The sequence below is a fragment of the Botryllus schlosseri genome, chromosome 1, assembly GCF_051294905.1.
Source record: "Botryllus schlosseri isolate E-star chromosome 1, Bs_hap1, whole genome shotgun sequence".
Classification (NCBI taxonomy): Eukaryota; Metazoa; Chordata; class Ascidiacea; order Stolidobranchia; family Styelidae; genus Botryllus; species Botryllus schlosseri.
Genome location: NC_137236.1, coordinates 35417895 through 35438744, shown reverse-complemented (window position 1 = coordinate 35438744; position 20850 = coordinate 35417895). Strand labels below are relative to the sequence as shown.

At 40.3% G+C, this 20850-nt stretch overlaps 1 protein-coding gene across 5 annotated transcripts in view; it reads left to right on the top strand.

The window, feature by feature from the left end:
* Positions 1–383: 383 nt before the first annotated feature.
* Positions 384–20850, top strand: part of LOC145448288 (inactive dipeptidyl peptidase 10-like) — a 28190-nt gene continuing 7723 nt past the window's right edge. For 2 of the 5 annotated variants that reach the window (XR_013917863.1, XM_080326659.1), the window contains exons 1-7: positions 6711–8195; positions 13054–13168; positions 16135–16313; positions 18077–18204; positions 18797–18996; positions 19373–19542; positions 19597–19685. Coding sequence is in view for 4 of the 5 variants with exons in the window: in XM_080326659.1 (XP_080182785.1) it covers positions 8055–8195; positions 13054–13168; positions 16135–16313; positions 18077–18204; positions 18797–18996; positions 19373–19542; positions 19597–19685 (1022 nt within the window). In the remaining variant the exon portion in view is untranslated. Of the gene's footprint in view, positions 556–3356; positions 3754–6710; positions 8196–8887; positions 12356–13053; positions 13169–16134; positions 16314–18076; positions 18205–18796; positions 18997–19372; positions 19543–19596; positions 19686–20850 lie in introns of those variants that run through there. The other 3 variants (XM_080326681.1, XM_080326687.1, XM_080326671.1) reach the window with 3 other exon arrangements.

Sequence of the window (20850 nt, the reverse complement as noted above, 5' to 3'; positions counted from 1 at the left end):
CACTTTGTTTAAAACATGTTTTAAAGAAGGGACTTAAAAAAATTGTTTTCTATCAAGTTGCATAATGCCATAATTGTGTGAATACTTTCTGAAAAACATATTGTATGAGCACACGGACGAATACCACCCGATATAGCAGACGTATACGATATGCGATGGTTGGAACCCGTGAAATAATCGATTCATTAAAGTTACATACTCAGTTTTGATTCGACTACTTGAATCATCATACCGACACCTTCTCGCGGCGATCAGCACCACTGTTGTTGTCGTGACGATACTATTACCTTGAGAATATGTCGGAGCCAAACTCTCAGCTAGGATTTGATGTTCTTACATCAAAAGTACTGGGGTAAAAAACATACTTTTCACAATCATATTTCGCTATATTTCAGAAAATTATCGCTGCCTCACCTGTCGTATAGGTTATATAAAAACATGGTTTGATTTTGGAATTTTCAAAGTTCAAGTTCTAGAAAGAGAGTAATGCTCAGCACGCAACATGCCGGAAGAGGCAAGCAGCAAGATCTCAACGATCGGACTTGTAAATCCATGGTAAGTAAATGAGTTTTCGAACTCATCGCCTTTTACGTGATGTGTATTTATAACTCTGTAGAGATATAGACGATAACAGCATGTAAGCTAGGTGGTTAGATAACGTAGTGGTATAATCCACAGCTGCAACACCAATGGGTTGCAGGTTCGAGTACGACCGAGGTCGACTACACCTAATTCCTACCAAAGTGTTGGAGGTTTATCTAGGCTCCTCCTAGCCATCTCATCCGTGTAAGCGGTGTCTTATAAAAGCCTAGAAGTGGGCATGGCTACAAGTCGGCAGCTACGGAATAAAAATATTGAATATTGGCATGGTGTAAATGACCATAGTAGTCGACACACACCATGAATACTACAAACAACAGCATGTATGCTGCAGCTAGTGCTATGTATTCGTAAAATGGGGTGATATGTAGGATACGCGAGCTACTTGAGAGGTGTGCCGCGACTTAAAAGTTTCCGAGCGCAGAGGCTTGGTTCGAGGGTGTCCGGTCAATACCGAGAAAACCATTACCGAGAATGCCATTACCGAGAATGGACACCACCGAGAATGGACATTACCGAGAATGGACACCACAGAGAATGGACATTACCGAGAATGGACACCACCGAGAATGGACATTACCGAGAATGCAATATATGCAATGCAGGCATGTTATGCATATGTACAGGTCGTGTGAGTGCATCACGGCGTTGCCACATTCGGTATCGATGCTCAGGTATAAATTTCTCGACAAGGTCAGTCCCAGTAAGCTATATTCTTGACCTTGGCCATTCTCGGTAATGTCCATTCTCGGTGGTGTCCGTTCTCGGTAATGACCATTCTCGGTAATGTCCATTCTCGGTAATGTCCATTCTCGGTAATGGCATTCTCGGTAATGTCCATTCTAGGTAATGGTTTTCTCGGTATTGGTATAGAACCTGGTTCGAGAGAGTTATGCCTCGCACGTAGCAAAGACAAGACACAATTAACGAGAGTTTTAATGTTCACGTTTTATTGATAATGGGTTCTGGTGGAGATATGCACAATGAGCATATTCGGTATTAGTATAGTTCAAAATGGAACTAATCGCCGCGTCAGAACATCGCCGGAGTGAAAATACCACCAAACCTATAATCCAAATTATTAATATTTCACGAATGCAACTGCCGAATTCAAAACGTAACAGCTTCCCCTAAATCTTGCCTCCATTAATATGTCCTCGACCTAATTGCATACTTATGAATGATACATGCACCAAATACAATGGTGACTATCAACACGGCGCAATATCTTACCATGTATTACAAACCTGTAAGGCAATTATCTGTTCCCGCACTATCTTAATTGCAAAGGGCCGAAGCTTCTTCTTACCTGTGACAGGCTCATTATTGGGATGCATTGATTCCAGAATCGCAGAATGCGTGTGACCCGAGTATACCGAAAATATACGCAGCAGCATGAGACAATCCAATAATTTATTTCATGCACTTTCAATTTTCACGATAATGCCACCACTTGGGATTTGTCCTGATTTCGTTACCACTAAAAAGTATTCGAATTATGATGACGTGCCTCCAGCGATAAAAGTCTCTACGGCATTCCGCACATTCGGATGTCTATATATTTGATTTCATTGTACTTGTATTGTAAGCTAGGTAGCTTTAGAAAGATTAGAATTGACACGAACAGGGCGACTCATGTTTCTAATCGTAGGTTATGATTTATATGTCATGCTCAGATAGCTATTCTCCGATCGCTGTTCTCCTGTGCGATGCTAAGGCACTAGGATTGTCATATGAAGTCGCCCGTGGTTTTACGAGTCAGGACGTTCAGATCAATCGCAATCTAGTCCACGTATACGCTTCTTTATTTACGAATCTTGATGATTCGGGATTGATGCCATTATTGCGAAATATTCAAACAAACCTGTAAGTCGTCGATAAAATTGCCACAATGAATAATTTTTTCTTTCAGAATAAGGCCGAAATGGGGTGTCCAGATCCCAATACAAGCAATCTGTATTCGATCACGAGTAACTGTAACATACCTACCCATAGCCGAATTGTATCAATAGCTATAAACTGCTGTGGTGATTGAATGGGGCAGCACATGTAACTTCAATATATATATACGATGTTTTATGAAGTCAAATCTTGGGTGTGAGCTAAAGCAGCTAATTGAAAGGTCCCGTGCAACCGCTACTATAAATTGTTATTATCACAACTTTGACGTGGATAGTGACTCAACAATGTCTCCAAGAGATAGTCGCAACAGACGCCACACCTTACTAGCATCAGCGTTGCAGTTCAATGAAAATCACACATTTCGAACCGTTGAGCCGGCGAATATCATATATTCAGTATGCAAGCGACGCAACAGAGTAAAGAATTCGTAGTTGATACCGTAATAAGGTAAAAACACGTATGCTTTGTCAATGGTAGGTCTCGATCCTACCGTGAACAGTGAACACACTATGGCACGATCCAATTATCAGATCATTATCTTTGCTTCACGGCATAATTAATTAGCAAGAAAGCAAGAAGATCAGAATATTGAATCATATCAATCAAATCGATTTTTGTGCATACCACAATCTTACTTTCCGCCGACCTATATATCCGTCAAGATCCATTTCGATATCGAAATATGCCTAACGAATCTCATTACCATCTGACCATATGCTCCCATAAAAGCTCCGGATCACTAAAATCATAAGATGTATGATCAAAGTGACAGTCGCCAGCGATTTAAGTGTTAATCATACTCTGCAGATTGAAAAGTTTGCCTTACATTTATTAGAGAGAGAAGCCAGGTCGCATAGTAAAGACGCAGTATTGTGCATAGCGCACTGCTTTGCTTTGGTAAAAATGTATAGTAATTATACAGCTTCAACAGGTTTCGGGTATAACTCATAAGTATATGTTCACCTTACGAAAGGTTTCGGAATAAAGTTTAGAAGTCTAGAATATGTATGTTAGAAGTTTGAAGGGATATCTATAGCTTGCCGGAAACTCACGATGGACGTTAAATTACCAAAACTATTCTTGTAGTTATCCATCAGGAAATACGCATACAGTCACACACAGAAACCTTCTAGAGTTCAACTTAATATCGAATTTTGTGCCTGTGTGGAAATCCTTCACTTTCGGATGGCTGAAATTAAAACAAATGATGACGACAAAAAGAGGGAACCAAATTTGTGTGGCCGAATTATGGTAAGAATTTGATGTTTAAATGTGATTTCAGAGCATGTACCGACCGAGTGCACTGACGTTTTTGAACTAGAACTTGAGTTCAAACAACGTTGTTACTTTGTTGAGACGCGAGCTCTTGCCAAGATATATTTCGGAACTCGCGTCTAAACAATCTCGGCATATGGTCGGCGACTTCTAGACTAGGGATGGGGCAAACCCCTGAAAGGCTGAGGTTCGTGCGAACGCGAACGTGAACCTCTGAGGTCTCATGACGTCATATTGCTAATTTCAACCCTACATTTTAGGGAAGTGATTTACCGGTATTAATATGCACGATACATACATCGACAACTCCGGCCACATTATGACACAATTCTGACTTTTTACGTCACCAAATGTAGGCTATCAACTGGAGCAATCAAATGCTATAATAATCCCATAGAACCAATATCTTCCGCCGCTTTGCCAAGAATTTCGACGATGACTTGCAAGAGAATATAAGCTTACGCCTTAGGTCTAGATCAGACCGGACATTGTATTCGGCGTTTGACTATTACTACATTGATATTGAGCAGAGTGTAAAACAGTTTCTTTACTTTCTACCGATATCACCCCGTAAACATGTTATACAGTAGCCAACACCCCCGTCGTACGGATTTGGTTTTTATGATACAACAAAGATATCAAAATAAAGATGGAATTCGTACGCATGCTATATATTTTACATTAGACAACGATGTATTCTTTATATCAATTGCATTGATTTGTTGAATATTCTCTGACCTCTTACGTGTAATGTATTTCATTCTTGAAGTTATAAACGTAAGATCTTGGTAGCTTTCACACTCTAATTAACGTCCACTTGCGAATGAATATAACTTCATTAGTTACACGAGCTTTCGGAGCGCCGCTCCTTCATCCAGGTGTCAAAGCGAAAGCCTGATGAAGGAGCGGCGCTCCGAAAGCTCGTGTAACTAATAAAGTTATAATCATTCGCAAGTGGACGTTAAATAGAGTGAGAAAGCTACCAAGATCTTACGTTTATATATATCGTCTGCTATCGGCGCAACAGAGTATTCTTGAAGTTGTGTGATTGCGGGACTAGTTAACAGCAGAGAGTCATCAAATATTCACAAACAAAAAGCTGAATATTTCGAGCAAACTTTTATGACAAAGCAAGTAACATTTTTGAGATTGGTGCATGCCCGTTTAGTGTTGATTTTTTCATGCTGCCAGCACCGCATTGAGTGGTCCTAAGTTGAAATGCAATGAATTTCAACCAAAGCATGTAATTTATGAAAAAGGTTCGCAGTGCAGAACCTACCGAGGCTCGTTTGTGAACGCAAACCTCTAGATATATGAGGTTCACACATAGAACGCGAATGTGAACCTCACGTTCACACCATCCCCATTCCAGACCACACAGGGATGTGATGTGAATGTCACATGAGTCGCAGTTGAAACTCCGGTTTAGGTTTAAAACGCGTTGGCACTGGGCGTAAGGTAAATATCAGAATTACTCTAGGTTAGTTTCATACGGACTTAACATTACGGAAGGAATGGTACATTCCGAACATACAAAGATTACAGAACGGGATATTGGAAATCTGCTCGGTAGTTGCTGTGAAATGAGCCATTTAGAACGCATGGAAAAGTACAATTATCGTCTCCAGAAAATTTCACTCGAAAATGAGATCGTTTGTTACTCATTTACTGTTCCTGGTAACACGTTTTGAGCTACCTAAACCCGAATCAAATCCTTACAACATAGTACACAGATTGGTCATTGGTCATTTGATCAGTCTTAATACAACGATGTCCTAACCAACGCAAACTGTTGTATATATCTGTGCATTGTGTTTGTGTATGTGTGTGCGTGTGACGATTCACCAAAAATATGATAAATACCCCAAGATGTTTTTTATTCCATGATCTCCTTCCATATCCATCTTGAATAAATGTATATTAAGCTTCGATGACCACTCGTTTGCTGATGTCCCCATAAAGGTACATATTCCATTCATATATTTTATTTTTAATTGTCGAGATATATCTCATTTCTCTCCTTATAGCGTATGTACGTTTGTTTGTAGATCATCGACAAAGGCGCTTCAAAGTATCCTATGTTATCAATCAATAGCTTTATATTGAAGAATGTTGTCCTTTTGTATCGATTTTCTAATCTTGCGATATTCGCCACAAGTCTCACGCGGAAGATGTCGCTCTAACACGCTTTATCGAGGCAGTCCATTGGTTCTAAAAGATTTTTAACAACGTGTCCTGCCCTTTTGATTTATCTGCATAAAGGCGTACCTTTTAAGACAATGCAGCATCTAGTACACGCAATTAAACACGACAAACTGTATACCTACTTTCGAACATAATTTCTCACATTCAATGCGATTGATCAGCTTGATACTTCTTCAAGAGAACAGCTATTCTTGGAAATGTTTTGGAAAGGCACACGCGCATAATTTATTTTCATAAAAAGTGGCACGGAACTTGTTCTTCATCATGCACATTGCACATGCTTTAGAAACCTTGCTCACAACTGTAAGAGGAGCGATGAAAAGCCTTGCTTGCATACCGCCAGAGAGAGAACCCATGTGTTGGGCCGACAAAACAACTAATTACGTCACGCCAGACTCGTCTCTCGTTTCGCGCCATCCATATCAAATCTTCGCAAGGTGTCGTAACATGAATAATTTATTCCCATCACTGCCCGACGCGATACTTTACCGAATAAATGCGATTTGATGATGATGGACATATAAAATAGATAATCACAATTCGGAATTTCGTTGGACTTTCGCCACTAGCTACATCTACAGGTAGGGTAACGTGATCCCAAAAAGGCAACATCCCCATCTCCAATCTTGCCTACAGTTCTTTCGTAGCCTGTTCAATATTTAATTCGCTCTAGCGTCAACCAACAATAAATAGATCGCTGGATTTTCGACTCGGTGTGTAGAATCGCAGTGGCATTCGTGTTGTTAGGCGAAGGTCAGCATCGTGGTCGTATACGAATTATGACAATTGAGGTTACCGAGATGTTGTACGGGATTTACGTTTATGCGTCACTAAGCTCGATGGGGGTATATACCATCGTCTATATTACGTTAAATATGTTATGTAGCACCATTCAGTTGTCTTTTATGGCGGGTATTGTCCATTGCCCAAACAACGATAGCTTTCATTGTAAATAGTTCATTTATTGTCAGTGTCACCTTCAAGGCTTCACGATTTATTCACGAGCCACCGGTTTGGGATTCAATTCCCAAGAGGTTACGGCCGATTTCCGGCTGATGCTGACACCCGTGAATCGATTTAGAGCGATACCATCAAAAGCTGCGTTTTCCCCAGGGAGAAATCAAACCCATGTTTTAAACTGGGGATTAGACTTGGATTTATTTATCGAAAAGGAGGGATTAGGTTCAATATCATTGTTGATGTACTCCGAACTGTTGTCAGTTATCACCCGGTCCAGTTATCATCCAGTTGTACGCCCTAACCAGGGGCGTAGCGAACGGAGGTGATCAAATGAGTCAACGTTGATACTCAAGTAGAAGTAGCGCCTTGAATGTATACTCAATTACACATAGAGACAGCGATTTCCAAGATATGCCAAAACGACTCAATACGTAGTTTCAAAAAGAAAATTTGGACGACGGGACGCATACTATTAGCAGTTGGTGGGAGGTGACTAGTTTCAAAATGGTAGTGTGCAACTCTACCATTGACACTAAATGACTAGCGGGACAACAAATAGTTGCAATTGTCGGCGATATATTCAGACAGGGGCTATTTCAACCAGTTGTTAACATGATTTCGCTCGAAAAAGTGATGTAAACATGTCACAAAACTACATTTTATACTTAAAATCTAATCTGTGAAAAGCAAATTGCCAACTAGCCTAAGTATCTTGTGAAATTGAAGTAGGCGAAGTATAAAAATATCATTATTTGAGTAGAGTAGTCCAAGGAGGCAAAATCTATTGAGTATTCCGAATAAGTACTTCGCTACGTATGACTTCTGGAAGCGGGCGAAAGGTATTAATGTCTAATCTGACTTTTCGACATCGACATTGTGAATTTATTCATTTTTACATGATCACAATTGATATCAATGACGTCGCTACATTATATAAAATCATCCACTCTCACCCAGCCCCAATAGTCATCCTGAATACGTCTTTGCTCCCATCACACCGTGGAGATGTATGGCAGACATGGGTTGGCGTTTAGTCAACACCTATACCGTATTTCGTTGAAGTAGGCCTACCGTAGCGATACTCACCTACTTGAATTCTCCATATCGTCAATATGCTGGCCGCTAATTCAAGAGTGATGGTGGCACCTGCCTTTGCAGCCGCTCCTACAGCTCCGAGACACGGCCGCCGCCATACTGCGGGTCGCATTGCGGCCAGACACGACACCTTGATCGTGGGGATGCCGACAGGAAAGGTGACGGATGGTGGATATATTATCTGATGTCATTGTTGCTATTGCCATGGTCATATCAGTTGAACCAGTCATTCAATTAATAGACTAATAAGCGGGCAATGTCGGTAATATAATTCTAATCTAAATTTTGAAATGTTGCTATGCTTTTACTGTAGTTCTAAGGGGAAGCGAGTGGCGCAGTTGGTTGAACACTGCAGTCACGACACCAATGGTTGCTGATTCGAGTCTCGGCTCTGCCATGTTTCTATGTGTCGGAGGTTTATCTGGGCTCCTCATCGCCGATCCCGCTGTATAGGCTGCACAGCGCCTTGTAAAGCCCAGAGCCGAACTCTGGAAAGAAGGCAGCAAAAGACCGGAAAAATGACGCAAGAAAAAAGCGAAAAAATACCTTACGAAATTTGCTGTGCGGGCGCAAATGACCCGAGTGTTTACAAGCGCCAATTATGCCAATAAAACAAACAAACTTTAGTTCTAACTTAATTTCTGGCTTTCCCGGTCGTGTATTTCTGGCTAGAGAACTGAATAGTGCGAAACGGGCCACTGTCACTGTCATGCTTATAAGAATGAACTCTGCTTTGATATAAAGTGAATAAAATTTTATTTAAATCCGGAATGTAACTCAATTTTCAAATTTTCGCCATTTCAGTACTTTTAATTCTGGTCTAATTTGGTAAAAGCTGTGTAGCTATAATTCGAATTGTAGTCTAATTCGGATAAGCTCCGAGTTGAACATATATATGTTAACGAAATGGGTGGATGATGGTTGATTCTCCACATTCCCGCAATGCGGAGGTGTGGTTTGTGAGTCAAATGCAGTCGTACAAAAGAGATCATGTTAATGCCACGTGGTGGGCTATATTTACATGTATCGTATTCTGCTGTTTCTTGAGGTTTTAAACGTAAACAAATGTTATTTCGTGAATGCACACAGCACATGCCCTCATAAGAGCGGGTGTATCTGGATCATCCACACGAACTGGTTTGTTTGTTTGCTTTATTCACAGCATCGGCGCTTATCGCGTATCATGTTATTTGCGCCCAGCAGGGTAATTTCATTAACATCGGTTTCTTTTTGCCGTCTTTTTGTCATGCGGACTTCCATGCTCGCGCTCTCCCGCCATCGGTCCCTCTCGTTTTCCGTGCGTCCGTATCTGGAGTCCTTTTTGCCGACTTTTTGGCTCGGCTCACCTATACTCTGGTATTATTTATACACTGCAATCGCAGCGAGGTTAGCGATGAGGAGCCTAGATAATCCTCCGAGGCATAGAATTTGTCCGGGATCTACTGCCACCACTGCCATTGGTGGCGTGACGCTTAGCAAACTGCGCCACGCGCTTCTCTGCAGGAACTGTTATATGGGTTTGAAAGTTGAATGTTGTACTAACGAATGGGCAAACTTGAATTGCATCCCACGTCTTGGTGAAAATCCGGAAAATTACCGGTTTACGTTTACAGTGGTTCCTCGTGCATAAAATATCCTGCATTGCAAACGATAATCATATATTCCGCCGATTTTTACCATATCGTGGAGTGAAAATCAATAATACAGCCCTTTCTGGTACAAAAATTTGCTTCCACGCCTATTCCATTGGATGAAAACGGGTCAAATCCACAGGTGGAATGAGAGTTCTGTTTTGCGTACCAATCTACGAAGGCAAGAAAACTGGTACATGTCAAAAGAACGCACTACACCGCTGCGATATATCTCTGTATGGATTGACATATATTGACTCTTTTTCACCTACTGGAATGACACTTGAAATAGTCGATGGCCTGATTTGCATGCTTTCTCATGGTTAAAATCTTGTAAATACTCCGACGTATGCGATTGTGATTAAATTTCACCCAAAAGTCGCTTGGAAGTTCGGGACGCCTTCGAAGCGCGTGTTGAAAGCCAGATCAGTACCAAAATAACAACTATGTCGTCCAGTTATTTTACTGAAATTCCTAATTCAAATTCAATCCTTTCTCTGTTATGCAATATACAATACAAACGTCTCGCCGGACTCTATTTGAAACGACCAGGTGCTTCTGACAACATAGCAAGTCTGTACATATGTGACTTAGCCTACTTGCGAATCGAGAAGGATCATATTGATTATTCTTCTGGGATTGAGCATTTGGCAGCAATATTTGCCGACGTAAAATGTTATATTGAACATTGTCGTTGAATCGTCGGCTATATATGTCTTGTATACGGAGTTACACCCGATTCTCAGCAAAGCCAAAAATGCCATTATTGGCTACTAGGATGTCGCTTCATTTGCTTAATTTGCTCTCTGTCTATGTACAAACACCAATGATTTCCTGTGTTGTATTCTAGAGCGAGCGAATCTTGGAATATCCTTGTTATTTAGTCGTCTGAGACGCGACTAGATAAGATCGCCCACTGCCAATCGCATTAAAAATGGATGAGAAACATGGCCGCGGACACGATAATTTGACTTAATAGATCGCGTTCGCGACGTGGACTAAAACCGCCCATGGATTATGCCACAATTCCCATCGCATTCTCATGGATTTTCACGCTTCAGCGTAACGCATCAACTATTCCCATTTCTGCATATTACCCGATTATGTATATGGCACTTTCATTAAAATTTGTAGCAGTTCCTTCCTGGATTCTGTTTAGTGTTAAAGAGGTAGGCCTACATGTTAGATATGTCAGTAGTCGAAGACAGTGCATCATATGCCAGTAGTAACGGTGTCATTACAGCATATGCAAGACGCGTTTTAAACTGGGGTTCATGAAAGTACAATAGGCGTCCGCGAATGAGCAGTACGTCATCAAGAAACTACAAAAACATATTATTGTTATTATTATTATTATTATTTGATATTGACGTCATCAGTTGTCTTATTTCATAGACTTGGAATAACTTAAATCAGTTGAGCTTGATGTGATTACCTTCCAGTAAACGGCTACAAAGTTGCTTAAATTTTGCGTTTCACTAATTATGGTTCTTGTAATGAAAAGCTATGTGGTATCGCTCCGATGTATGAATATTACAGAATACTTTGGATATAGCAGTATTAGGCAGTATTGTAATAAGTCACTAGCTTCAAGTAACCAGTAATATTGAGTCATTGCACATTATTACTGGACTCAAGTCAAGTCACTATAGATTATTGCAGGAGACTTGGGTCAAGTCAAAGTCAAGTCAAACTTTAGATTAACGAGGCATGATTTCAGCAAGATGATCGAAGGGCAGATTGGTTCCCTATATATTCTGAAACGAGTAACGTATCTAGAGTTTATTATGATATCACAAAAATGCATTGGTCACACAGGACTGCTAAAGCTAAACTACGTAGCTAACTGAATACTGTAAAGTACATAGAATACAAATTTCATAGATCGTTTTAATATGATATTGCAATGAGTTACACATTCCTTTCACCGTACGCAACCTACTTACGTTATTGCAATTGTCGTCCACCGTTGCTGAGTTGTAATATGCTTTCAGTAATAATATCAATAATAACTGAATACTATAGCCTCAGTCTAGTATCTACCAAAAGTATAGGCTATAACAAACCTTAGAAAGTTGAGATAAGTTGATATGATGCAATACCCAACCCACGTATACACCCATAAGATAAAATCTAAGCCTACATGAATTTTTGACGAAAAATAGACACGTTTAAACTACATATGTTTGATTCAAATCAGATGAGAGGTTTGGTAGCACTAAGCAATCTATAATACAGAAACATGTTGCTATGGTGATAGGTAATTAGCTATGGAGTCATAATTTGACTCATCCAAACACTGACATTAGGAACATGGATCAAACCAGTATAAGTTACTTTGATTATTGAATAAATGTAATCCAGTGCTATTCGTGAATAAATAAGAATAGACACGTCATACATCAGCAACGTTGTTCTTACCGCAATTTAGGGAGTGTCATTTCCAATGTATGAATCACATGTACGATTTTTGAGAACTAGGCAAGGTACTAAAGTCTTTCAGCGACGCCCGATTTATTTATATCACTAGTCTGATATCTGGTAAATCGAAGGTAGACAGCATGTTAGCAGGAGCCCGCTTCAGTCTCCAAGTCTCATCCTTCCCGGCTTTCCCATTCTTATTGGGATCGCAAGTAAGCCGCAACAGTATGTGGTCACCTAAGCAGTCGGGCAAGAATAGGCGCAAGGTCAGTGTCTCTATTCCCCTTTTTATCAGTTCTTTTTGCTGTACTAATAATGGAGGAGATCTTACTTACACAACACCACGCCTTCAATATTATTCCGACCAATATAGAGAAATCCAAGTTCCTAGCATACTATACTCGATAGCTAAGCAAGTCACGGAAACTACTTACCCAATGATCCATGACCATATCTATGACGTATTGTTCGCCAGTTCGTCATGAGCCATAATTACCTACCAAACTAGATAACCACAATAATATATCAAGTATATCCAACAGAAACCATATTAGTGAAATAATTGCCCACCAAACTGGATATCCACGATAATATATCAAGTATATCCAACAGAAACCATTTTAGTGAATTTCGCCCGCATACGGGTTGGATATAATTGAAAAACGTTCATGTTCACATAAACGCGAATATGTTCGGCTGACACTTGTAAGGGGTAGTCTAATCGTACACAACTACTGGAGAATTGAGAATAACATTTTATAACACTGTAACATTGTATATCATGCTCTTCTCAATTCACTAAGTTGCTAACGATGACCTCTAGCGTGTACCAGCTGAACATATTCGGGTTTAGTTCAATATGACTGTCTTATCGAATTGTATATTGAAGTTCCGTACCTCCAAGTGTCTCATCAAACTATGAGTAGCTAGTTCCGATTTCACAGATTAAAATATTTTCATTCAGGAGCTGGCAAAAAGCACCGCAGAAGACAGCAACTGGAAGGGGATTTTGATTGCGGTCGCGGTGATACTGGTCGTGTTTGGAATTGTAGCATTCTCCGTAGTCATTTTCACGCCAGGTATAATACTCTAATCTAGCGGTTCTCAACCTTTTTTGACACGCACCCCCCTTGGCGATGGTCAAAAATATCGCGCCCCCTGACCCCCCCCCCTTGCATTTATCGTCATGTCAAAAAGAGCGCATCATCTAATACAGAGGTTGGCAACCTTCTTGCTAATCATGGCCGCATTTCGCTTACTTATGTAGCCTAAGGCCGCATTCCAGGGCATAGCCGCAATGAACGATCTGGACGCAAAATACCTATGATAAACTGTCCATATCCATTCGCAGTGAACTCCGGACTATTCTACTTTTCACAGCGGCCTATTGTACGCACCGAAATCGCGAGTGGCAATGTTATGAATAGTTGCTGGGAGTGCATATTGTCGCCCGGAGCGCGAAAATTTTTCGGAGCCGCGAATTAGTTGTAATTTCTTGACGATTCCCATTCCGGCTCAGATTAAAAAGGGCGCTACTGCATTAAAATCGAAAAATGAATCCTTATTGAATTGCGCGGAGCGCGAAGAAAATTTTAAGATTAAATAACATCTCTCGCCAACACATACTAATTGAATTAGGCGTCGACGGCCGCACAAGCTCCCTTCTACGGTCGCAGGTTGCCCACCCCTGATCTAATAGTATACATAAGGTATATCTTACACCAATTTTGAATCCACATTCCAGTTGTTGAGTCTTTTACCTTGCTGACAAATTTCCCCAAACTTGTTTGAAAATAACAAAAAAACATTGAACAGGACATCAATTATTTTCAAGGTAGGATGCACTGAGACTAATCCTGATGATGGTAGTGACTACAGAGAGAACGGCGTCGTTCTGTCCTGCCATGCTAAATTTGATCAGTTTTGGAAATGAAAAAATTGTGTTGATTTATAGCCTAATTGAGGGCGAAACCGGGCTACCTATATTGCATCTAAGTCTGTCTTAGGCAGTGCAGTTCGCCAGCTATTAACCACAGCTACATAGCGCACCGAGATTTAGGCTACTGCCAAACTTATAAAGTAATGAATGACTTGCACGTAGGAATTGCTCTAAATCTTCAAAGAATATCAAAAATTTGATCAAATGAAGTTGAAGTCAGCCTATACTCCGTTCAGCGCGACTGCTGGAGTTTGAGTTTGGCAAGCTTTCTAGAATACGAAATAAGTTTAATCTTCAACAATCGTCTTTTCAGAATGGTTGTGAAACACATGTTTAGTAACAATTTATACAGACTTTGTCAATTTCTCGCGCCCCCACTGAGAGCCTCCCGCGCCCCCCAGGTTGAGAACCCTTGCTCTAATCCGTTGTTTAAAAGTCTGTGGACGGTCAGCGTTGACAGTTGTGATATATTCCGTACGTGTCTACTACTACGTTAAAATTATGTCTTCATTTTGTACATCTACTTGCACCTGAGGTGAATTGTTGGCTATCTCGACCGTGCATTTGTTGCGAGAGATAGGTGGTTACAAAATTTATCATAGCATATATATGATACGGATTTAACGAAATGGATGAAAAAATGCGGATTCGAATTTGCTATTCCTAATGTACCGTGAATTAATTTCCGTGCAAATTCCCAATGATTTTGCGAGTCACTGTCATTTGTGATATCGACGTTTATATTTAGTAGGGATGGTGTGAACCTCTGAAAGGTTCAGGTTCGTGTGAACGCGAACCTTTTTGAAAAGTTCTGTGTGAACACGAACGTGAACCTCGTGACGTCACGTGACGTCATTTTGCTAATTTCATCTCTATCTTTCAATGAAGCGATAACCTATATTATTGTACGCGATACCTAGCGACGACTCGGGCCACATAATGCCACAATGCTGAAGTACATATTGGTGTTGTAAACGCCGCTAAATGTATCAACTGAGGCAATCAAAGGATATAATGCTCCCATAAAATCAAAATCTTCCGTCGCTTTGCCAACAATTTCGATGAGAACTTACGAAGAAATATCAGCCTACGCCTTGAAGGTCTAGGCCAGACCGGACAATGTATTCGGCGTCTGGGTATTGCTACATTGATATTGAGCAGAGTGTAAAACGGGTTTCTCCACTTGCTACAGCTATTACCCCACTAACAAGTTCTACAGCAGTAGCCAACACCTCAATCGCATGGATTTGGTTTTAATGATACAGTAAAGATATGAATTCAAGATTGACCCCGTACGCCTGCAACGCCTGCTAGATTTTTTGCATCAGAAAACGATATCAATCTCATTGATTGGTTGAATAAGCATCATTCGCTGACCACGTATTCGACTCGTGATGTTGTGTGATGGCGGCTCAAGCTCACAGCAGAGTGTCACTAAATATCCACAAACGGAGAGCTGGATATTTCGAGCAAACTATTGTAACAAAGCAAGTAAAACTTTTGAGATTGTCAAGGTGCATGTTCGTTTAGTGTTGATTTTTAATGCTGCCAGCGCCATACATAGAGTGGCCCGCAGTTGAAATATATTAAATTTGAACCAAAGATGTTACAATGAAGTGAAAATGGTAATCTATGAAAAAGGTTCACAGTGTAGAACCTACCGAGGTTCTGTTGTGAACGCGAACCTCTAAATTTCCGAGGTTCACACACAGAACACGAACGTGAACCTCGCGTTCACACCATCCCTAATATTTAGGTTTATCAAGTTTCAAAATGAATTCAGGATCTGTATCTGGATTCGAGTAAAAATATTAAATTGGCGCAGCTCTGGCAAAATTACTGTTGTAAATGTGTATGTTTGGTTAATACCCTAACCTTCTTTCAAGTATTAAAAATTGCCCGCGTGGATTAAGAATATCATTGTCCATTCTATTGTATATCAATATTGAAATAAACCCGAATATTTTCGGCTGACACTTGTCAGGGGTAATCTTCAGCGAGTAGTAGTAAATTGAAAAGATTGTGCATATCATTAATCCGCCATTTCTGGACAATAGTTCTCACGTCTGAAAGTAACGACACTAATGATAAGATGTTTCCCAACAGACCCGCCAAATATCATCGTCCCCAGCTTGTCCAAGACCGATATTTTTAAAGAAGGATGGAAAGTCCCGAAGATTTTATGGAATAACAACGGCTGTATATATCAAGATCGGACGGGCGATGTTATGAGACTGTCGTCGCCAAACGCCGCACCGACGATTCTGATTCCAGCTTCAGTGATTGTAATTATAAATTTAATGATACAATGGAGCATACAATCTCAGCGAGAAGAGTATGTGCTCACACCCACAGTGCCGAAAAGGGTGGAACACGAATACAGAGCCTGAATTATTTCACCATTGTATATTATACGTGCCTACGTGCATACCTTCCTACGGTCCTTTTCGCATGTATAATTTGGAATAAAATGATGTACTCGATATATACTGCGGTATAAGTCAGAGATATGTTCAGGTTTCATGTGTCATGGGTTTAAATTCACACCCGTGCATCAGGTATCGTACACGGGTGGAAATACACGCTCTTTTCACTAAGAGTAAATAGTGGCAGAGGGGGTCAGTAACGAAGTACAGTCACCCTTTTCGGAGCACTCCAGTATGTTTCATCTGATTGCACTGGTTGCCCGAGATATGAGCATGCGACACAATGTAAAACTACAGTTCATCATGGGGCAGTTCAGCACGCATAACTTCAGCATGAGACTTTACAGCCCAAAACCGTATCCTAATCCGACGCCTAACGATAACCCAACGATAAATCCATCCCTAACCCACCCCTAACCAATCATTTAACCCACATACTCATGTGTCGCAAGCCCCATTGTCGCATGCCGAAGTGTCGCATGCTAAAATGTCGCGTGCTCATATGTCCACGGACCGATTGCACTACCTTCAGAATTGTTTATGATTTAATATATTTCCACTTCTACTAATTTCTAACAATAGCTATTTAATTTTTATAATTTAGATTTCGTAAAGAAGATAATATAGCTTTGTGAGATGATTTCATGACGTTTTACGATTAATTGTCATAAGAGACGCGTCGAATAGCCCGGTATCTCGGTAGCTGAATATATTTTCGACGACTGTACCTGTTATTTGCAGTGTCATTATTCGTTTCACTATAGATAACTAACCTACGGATAGATACCCAACACCCGTCGTCACGCTTGCTTGCTCGGAGGAAAATACCGCTCAGCAATCTGAACGCAACGTAATTGCCAATCCCGTAGCTGACGACCCGAGCGCTCAAATTGAATAAAGTTGATCTTGTTTGAACGCTACTGTCGCACTGATTCCGAAAATATACATTAAAATCCGATCGGGGCAATGGAATCGCCTCGAAATACACCTCAAAGTCGGAAAATTGGCATTGTTCTGAACAATCGAAGACACGCAAGGGTCATTGTTATGATCATTGTGGTGCGTCGATGCGATTGTCTGGAGCAATGCCGATTTTCAGACTTTGAACGCTATTTCGGGCTGGTTCCATATCCTCGATCGGATTTTAATGTATATTTTCGGAATCAGTGCGACAGTAGCTTTCTAATAAGATCAGCTTTATTTAATTTGAGCGCTCGGGTCGTCAGCTATGGGATTGGCAATTACGTTGAGTTCAGATTGTTGAGCAGTATTTTCCTCCGAGCAAGCAAGCGTGACGACGGGTGTTGGGTATCTATCCGTAGGTTAGTTATCTATAGTTTCACGTTGTTGCGAATCACACTGCGAAGGAAAAATAAAAGTGGATGTAGTGTAATAAACCATAGTCACTTTCGGAGATGACGTAAGTACTTCGTCACTGACCACCTCTGCATGTGATGGAACAGTACTTTATGGCTTTATCTCTACTTTTACTCGGGTACCAACAGTATCTACTTTGCAAGCCTCTGCCTGTGGGCGTGCATGCAAGTTTTGCGTGCGAATTTATCCCTAAACATCCACCGAACGAACTTAATCTATTTTTCGTATCTTCTTTCCGTATGCAGAACCAGCAATCCGTTCAAGATTTCCAAATCTCAAAGGACGGGCAATATGCTTTGCTGGAAACAGATCGTGATCCCGTATATTCACACTCTTTCAACTCAGTCTATTATCTCTATGATATCGAAAAACGGTAAATAGACGCGACAGCATTTCCTTATCCGTGTGTTTTCATTTAAATATTACTAAGTAGTTTGAGCCAATCGTCTATATAAAATAGCGCATTTCATTTTCTGTATATATTTAATCGTTAGTTTCGTTCTTTTGATTACGTTGAAGAAGAGACGGTTCTGATTGATTCATATTGTAAAGCAGTGATTCACCCACTGTGTGCCACGAGGCGACTTGTAATTTTGGAGAACAACATCATATAATGTCACAAAATGGGACATGCACGCTAACATGTGCTATTTGAAATAGCTCTAACTGCTTCAAAGCTGATAAATAGGCACACGTGTCCATTACAATGGAATCAATCCCTAATTGTCACGTTCTAATCGGGCCGTTATGTGTCAGCGAAAGTATTTAGTTCGTTTGACGCTCCAAATGCATCAACTCACAAACAAAACTTCGAAAAACGTCAGAACACTCCCTTCTTCAACTTGCATTGCAATATTACGTCTCAGCATTCGTTGTTCAGTACTTTAGATGGGGAGTTGGTCCATTTGGGAGCAGTGTATCAAGCAATCCAGCAGCATATGAGCAGCTAATTGAATTCCTTTTAGTTCGCTGACAAAATTCAAACACGAACGCGACGTAGTAAAATTCCGATACGTTGCATTCGGGCCCAATTCACACGACATCCTTTACTATGTGGGAGGCAACTTATATTACAAAGACACAATAGACTCGGAAGCGAAGAACCTCACCAATGATGGTGAACACGGACTTTATCAAAACGGATTGTCGGACTGGCTGTACGAAGGTGATAAGACATTATAATATCGATTTCACGGGTTCCCAGAGTGTTTTACACCGAGTCCCCTCAGAAAAATTTAAAAAGTCAATATTTTTCAACTATCAGCTTTCCGGTTTCATTGATACATTCATTTGATTTGACAGAACTAAACACTAAACGCATTGTGGCTTGCACACTCAATTGCCATGTAGATTTATGTAAAGCCAAGATCAAGATAACTTTCATCGTAATTCCTTCTTTTACCGTGGCTAGCCATTGCGCAACTTTGAAAACATAATTAATTAATCTAAAGGCAAACCCGTGAAAGTGAACTACCGATCGAAATTGATATATAAGATATGTCGTCTAATAAGTATAGTAAACGCAAATAATTACATTTTAGAAGAGATATTTGAGCAAGATGTTGCATTGTGGTGGTCTTCATCCGGCCGATACCTGGCTTATGCTTCGTTTGACGATACGCATGTGAACGACTCCTTTCTAATGGTTTACAACAATAGAGCGGATGGCAGATACACCAGTCCTAGTATGGAAAAGTACAAATCACCGAAAGTGCGTCTGATTTGTATTCCTAACTATCATATATTCAAGATTATTTCATGACAGACGGGACAGGCCAACCCTGTGGTAAAGGTGCGCGTTTTCGACATCAATCAAATGCGTGGTATGGAATTCAACAGCCCCAATGTACAAGGGTGGGTTTCTCTATTCTAACTGGACGTTTTCAGCGGTTTATGAAACTGCACCTCACCATAAAAATACAGATAGATGTTTTCTCGGAAAACGAGATTTTAAGTACTAAGCTAGTACATTAAAGTTACCATCGCTGTGAAAATGAAATAAGGCGTATGATATTCAGTAGATTCTAATTACTAGATATATACTTGAGTATAAAGTACCATAGGGGGTTAATGCCGAAGTACTTGGGAGAAAACACTTGATGTTTTCCATTTGAAATGTAAAAAGTAGAAAGTAGATTTGATATATGTTTGAAAGAAATCAACCGCGGGAAATGGGTCCTGTTTCGTGGTAACCGAATATATTTTCGAAGATTCTACCTATGTTTATTGTCATTAGTCATATTCCGTAAGTCGCAAAAATACCCTGCTAACAGTGCGCGATTCCCGATCAAATATACTTTTAGAAACTAATTACTCGAGTATTCCACAGATCTTTCATTTCTACTTCCACTTGAAGCAGTTTTGTCATGACTTGAGGATTGATACTTCTAATCGTCATTGAGTATGAATTTAACGTTGTACTTCTACTTCTACATGAGTTGCAACGCTGACTACTTTGACCATATCCGGAAACTGCAAGTCATTTTCGAATAACCCCAACAGAACGGTATTTCCTCAACATATGTACATTGTATATGGTATTCAACAGTTGTTAGATATGCCGCAGTACTGTTGCATTTAAAACTAACACGTTTTAAAACGTGTTCCTTGTTTAAAACATGTTTTATACCATGACGTCATGAATCCCTAATTGTGACGTCACCATGGAAGGACATTGACAGTGAGAATATGGAGTAAACGTGGCTACTTCACGAAAAAGGCTTCCGACCACTGTTGTAAACAGACCAAAATATCTTTAACCGGGACTACATTGTTATGCCGCATTTTTGCGGTCGCGGTCATCATAATCAAAACACCCATTCCGTACCGATATATATCTACATGCTAAAACTGTTGAACCGATGACGATCTCGAGTGTTCCAGTCACCCCACATCGTGTATACATCGACTATATTGGTTGCAAATCGTCCGTAGGCTCATACTCCATACTTTTTTGAAGGTATTTACCCAATTGCGGCATAATTATATAACGTTTGAAAAAACACAGTACTGTTTCATA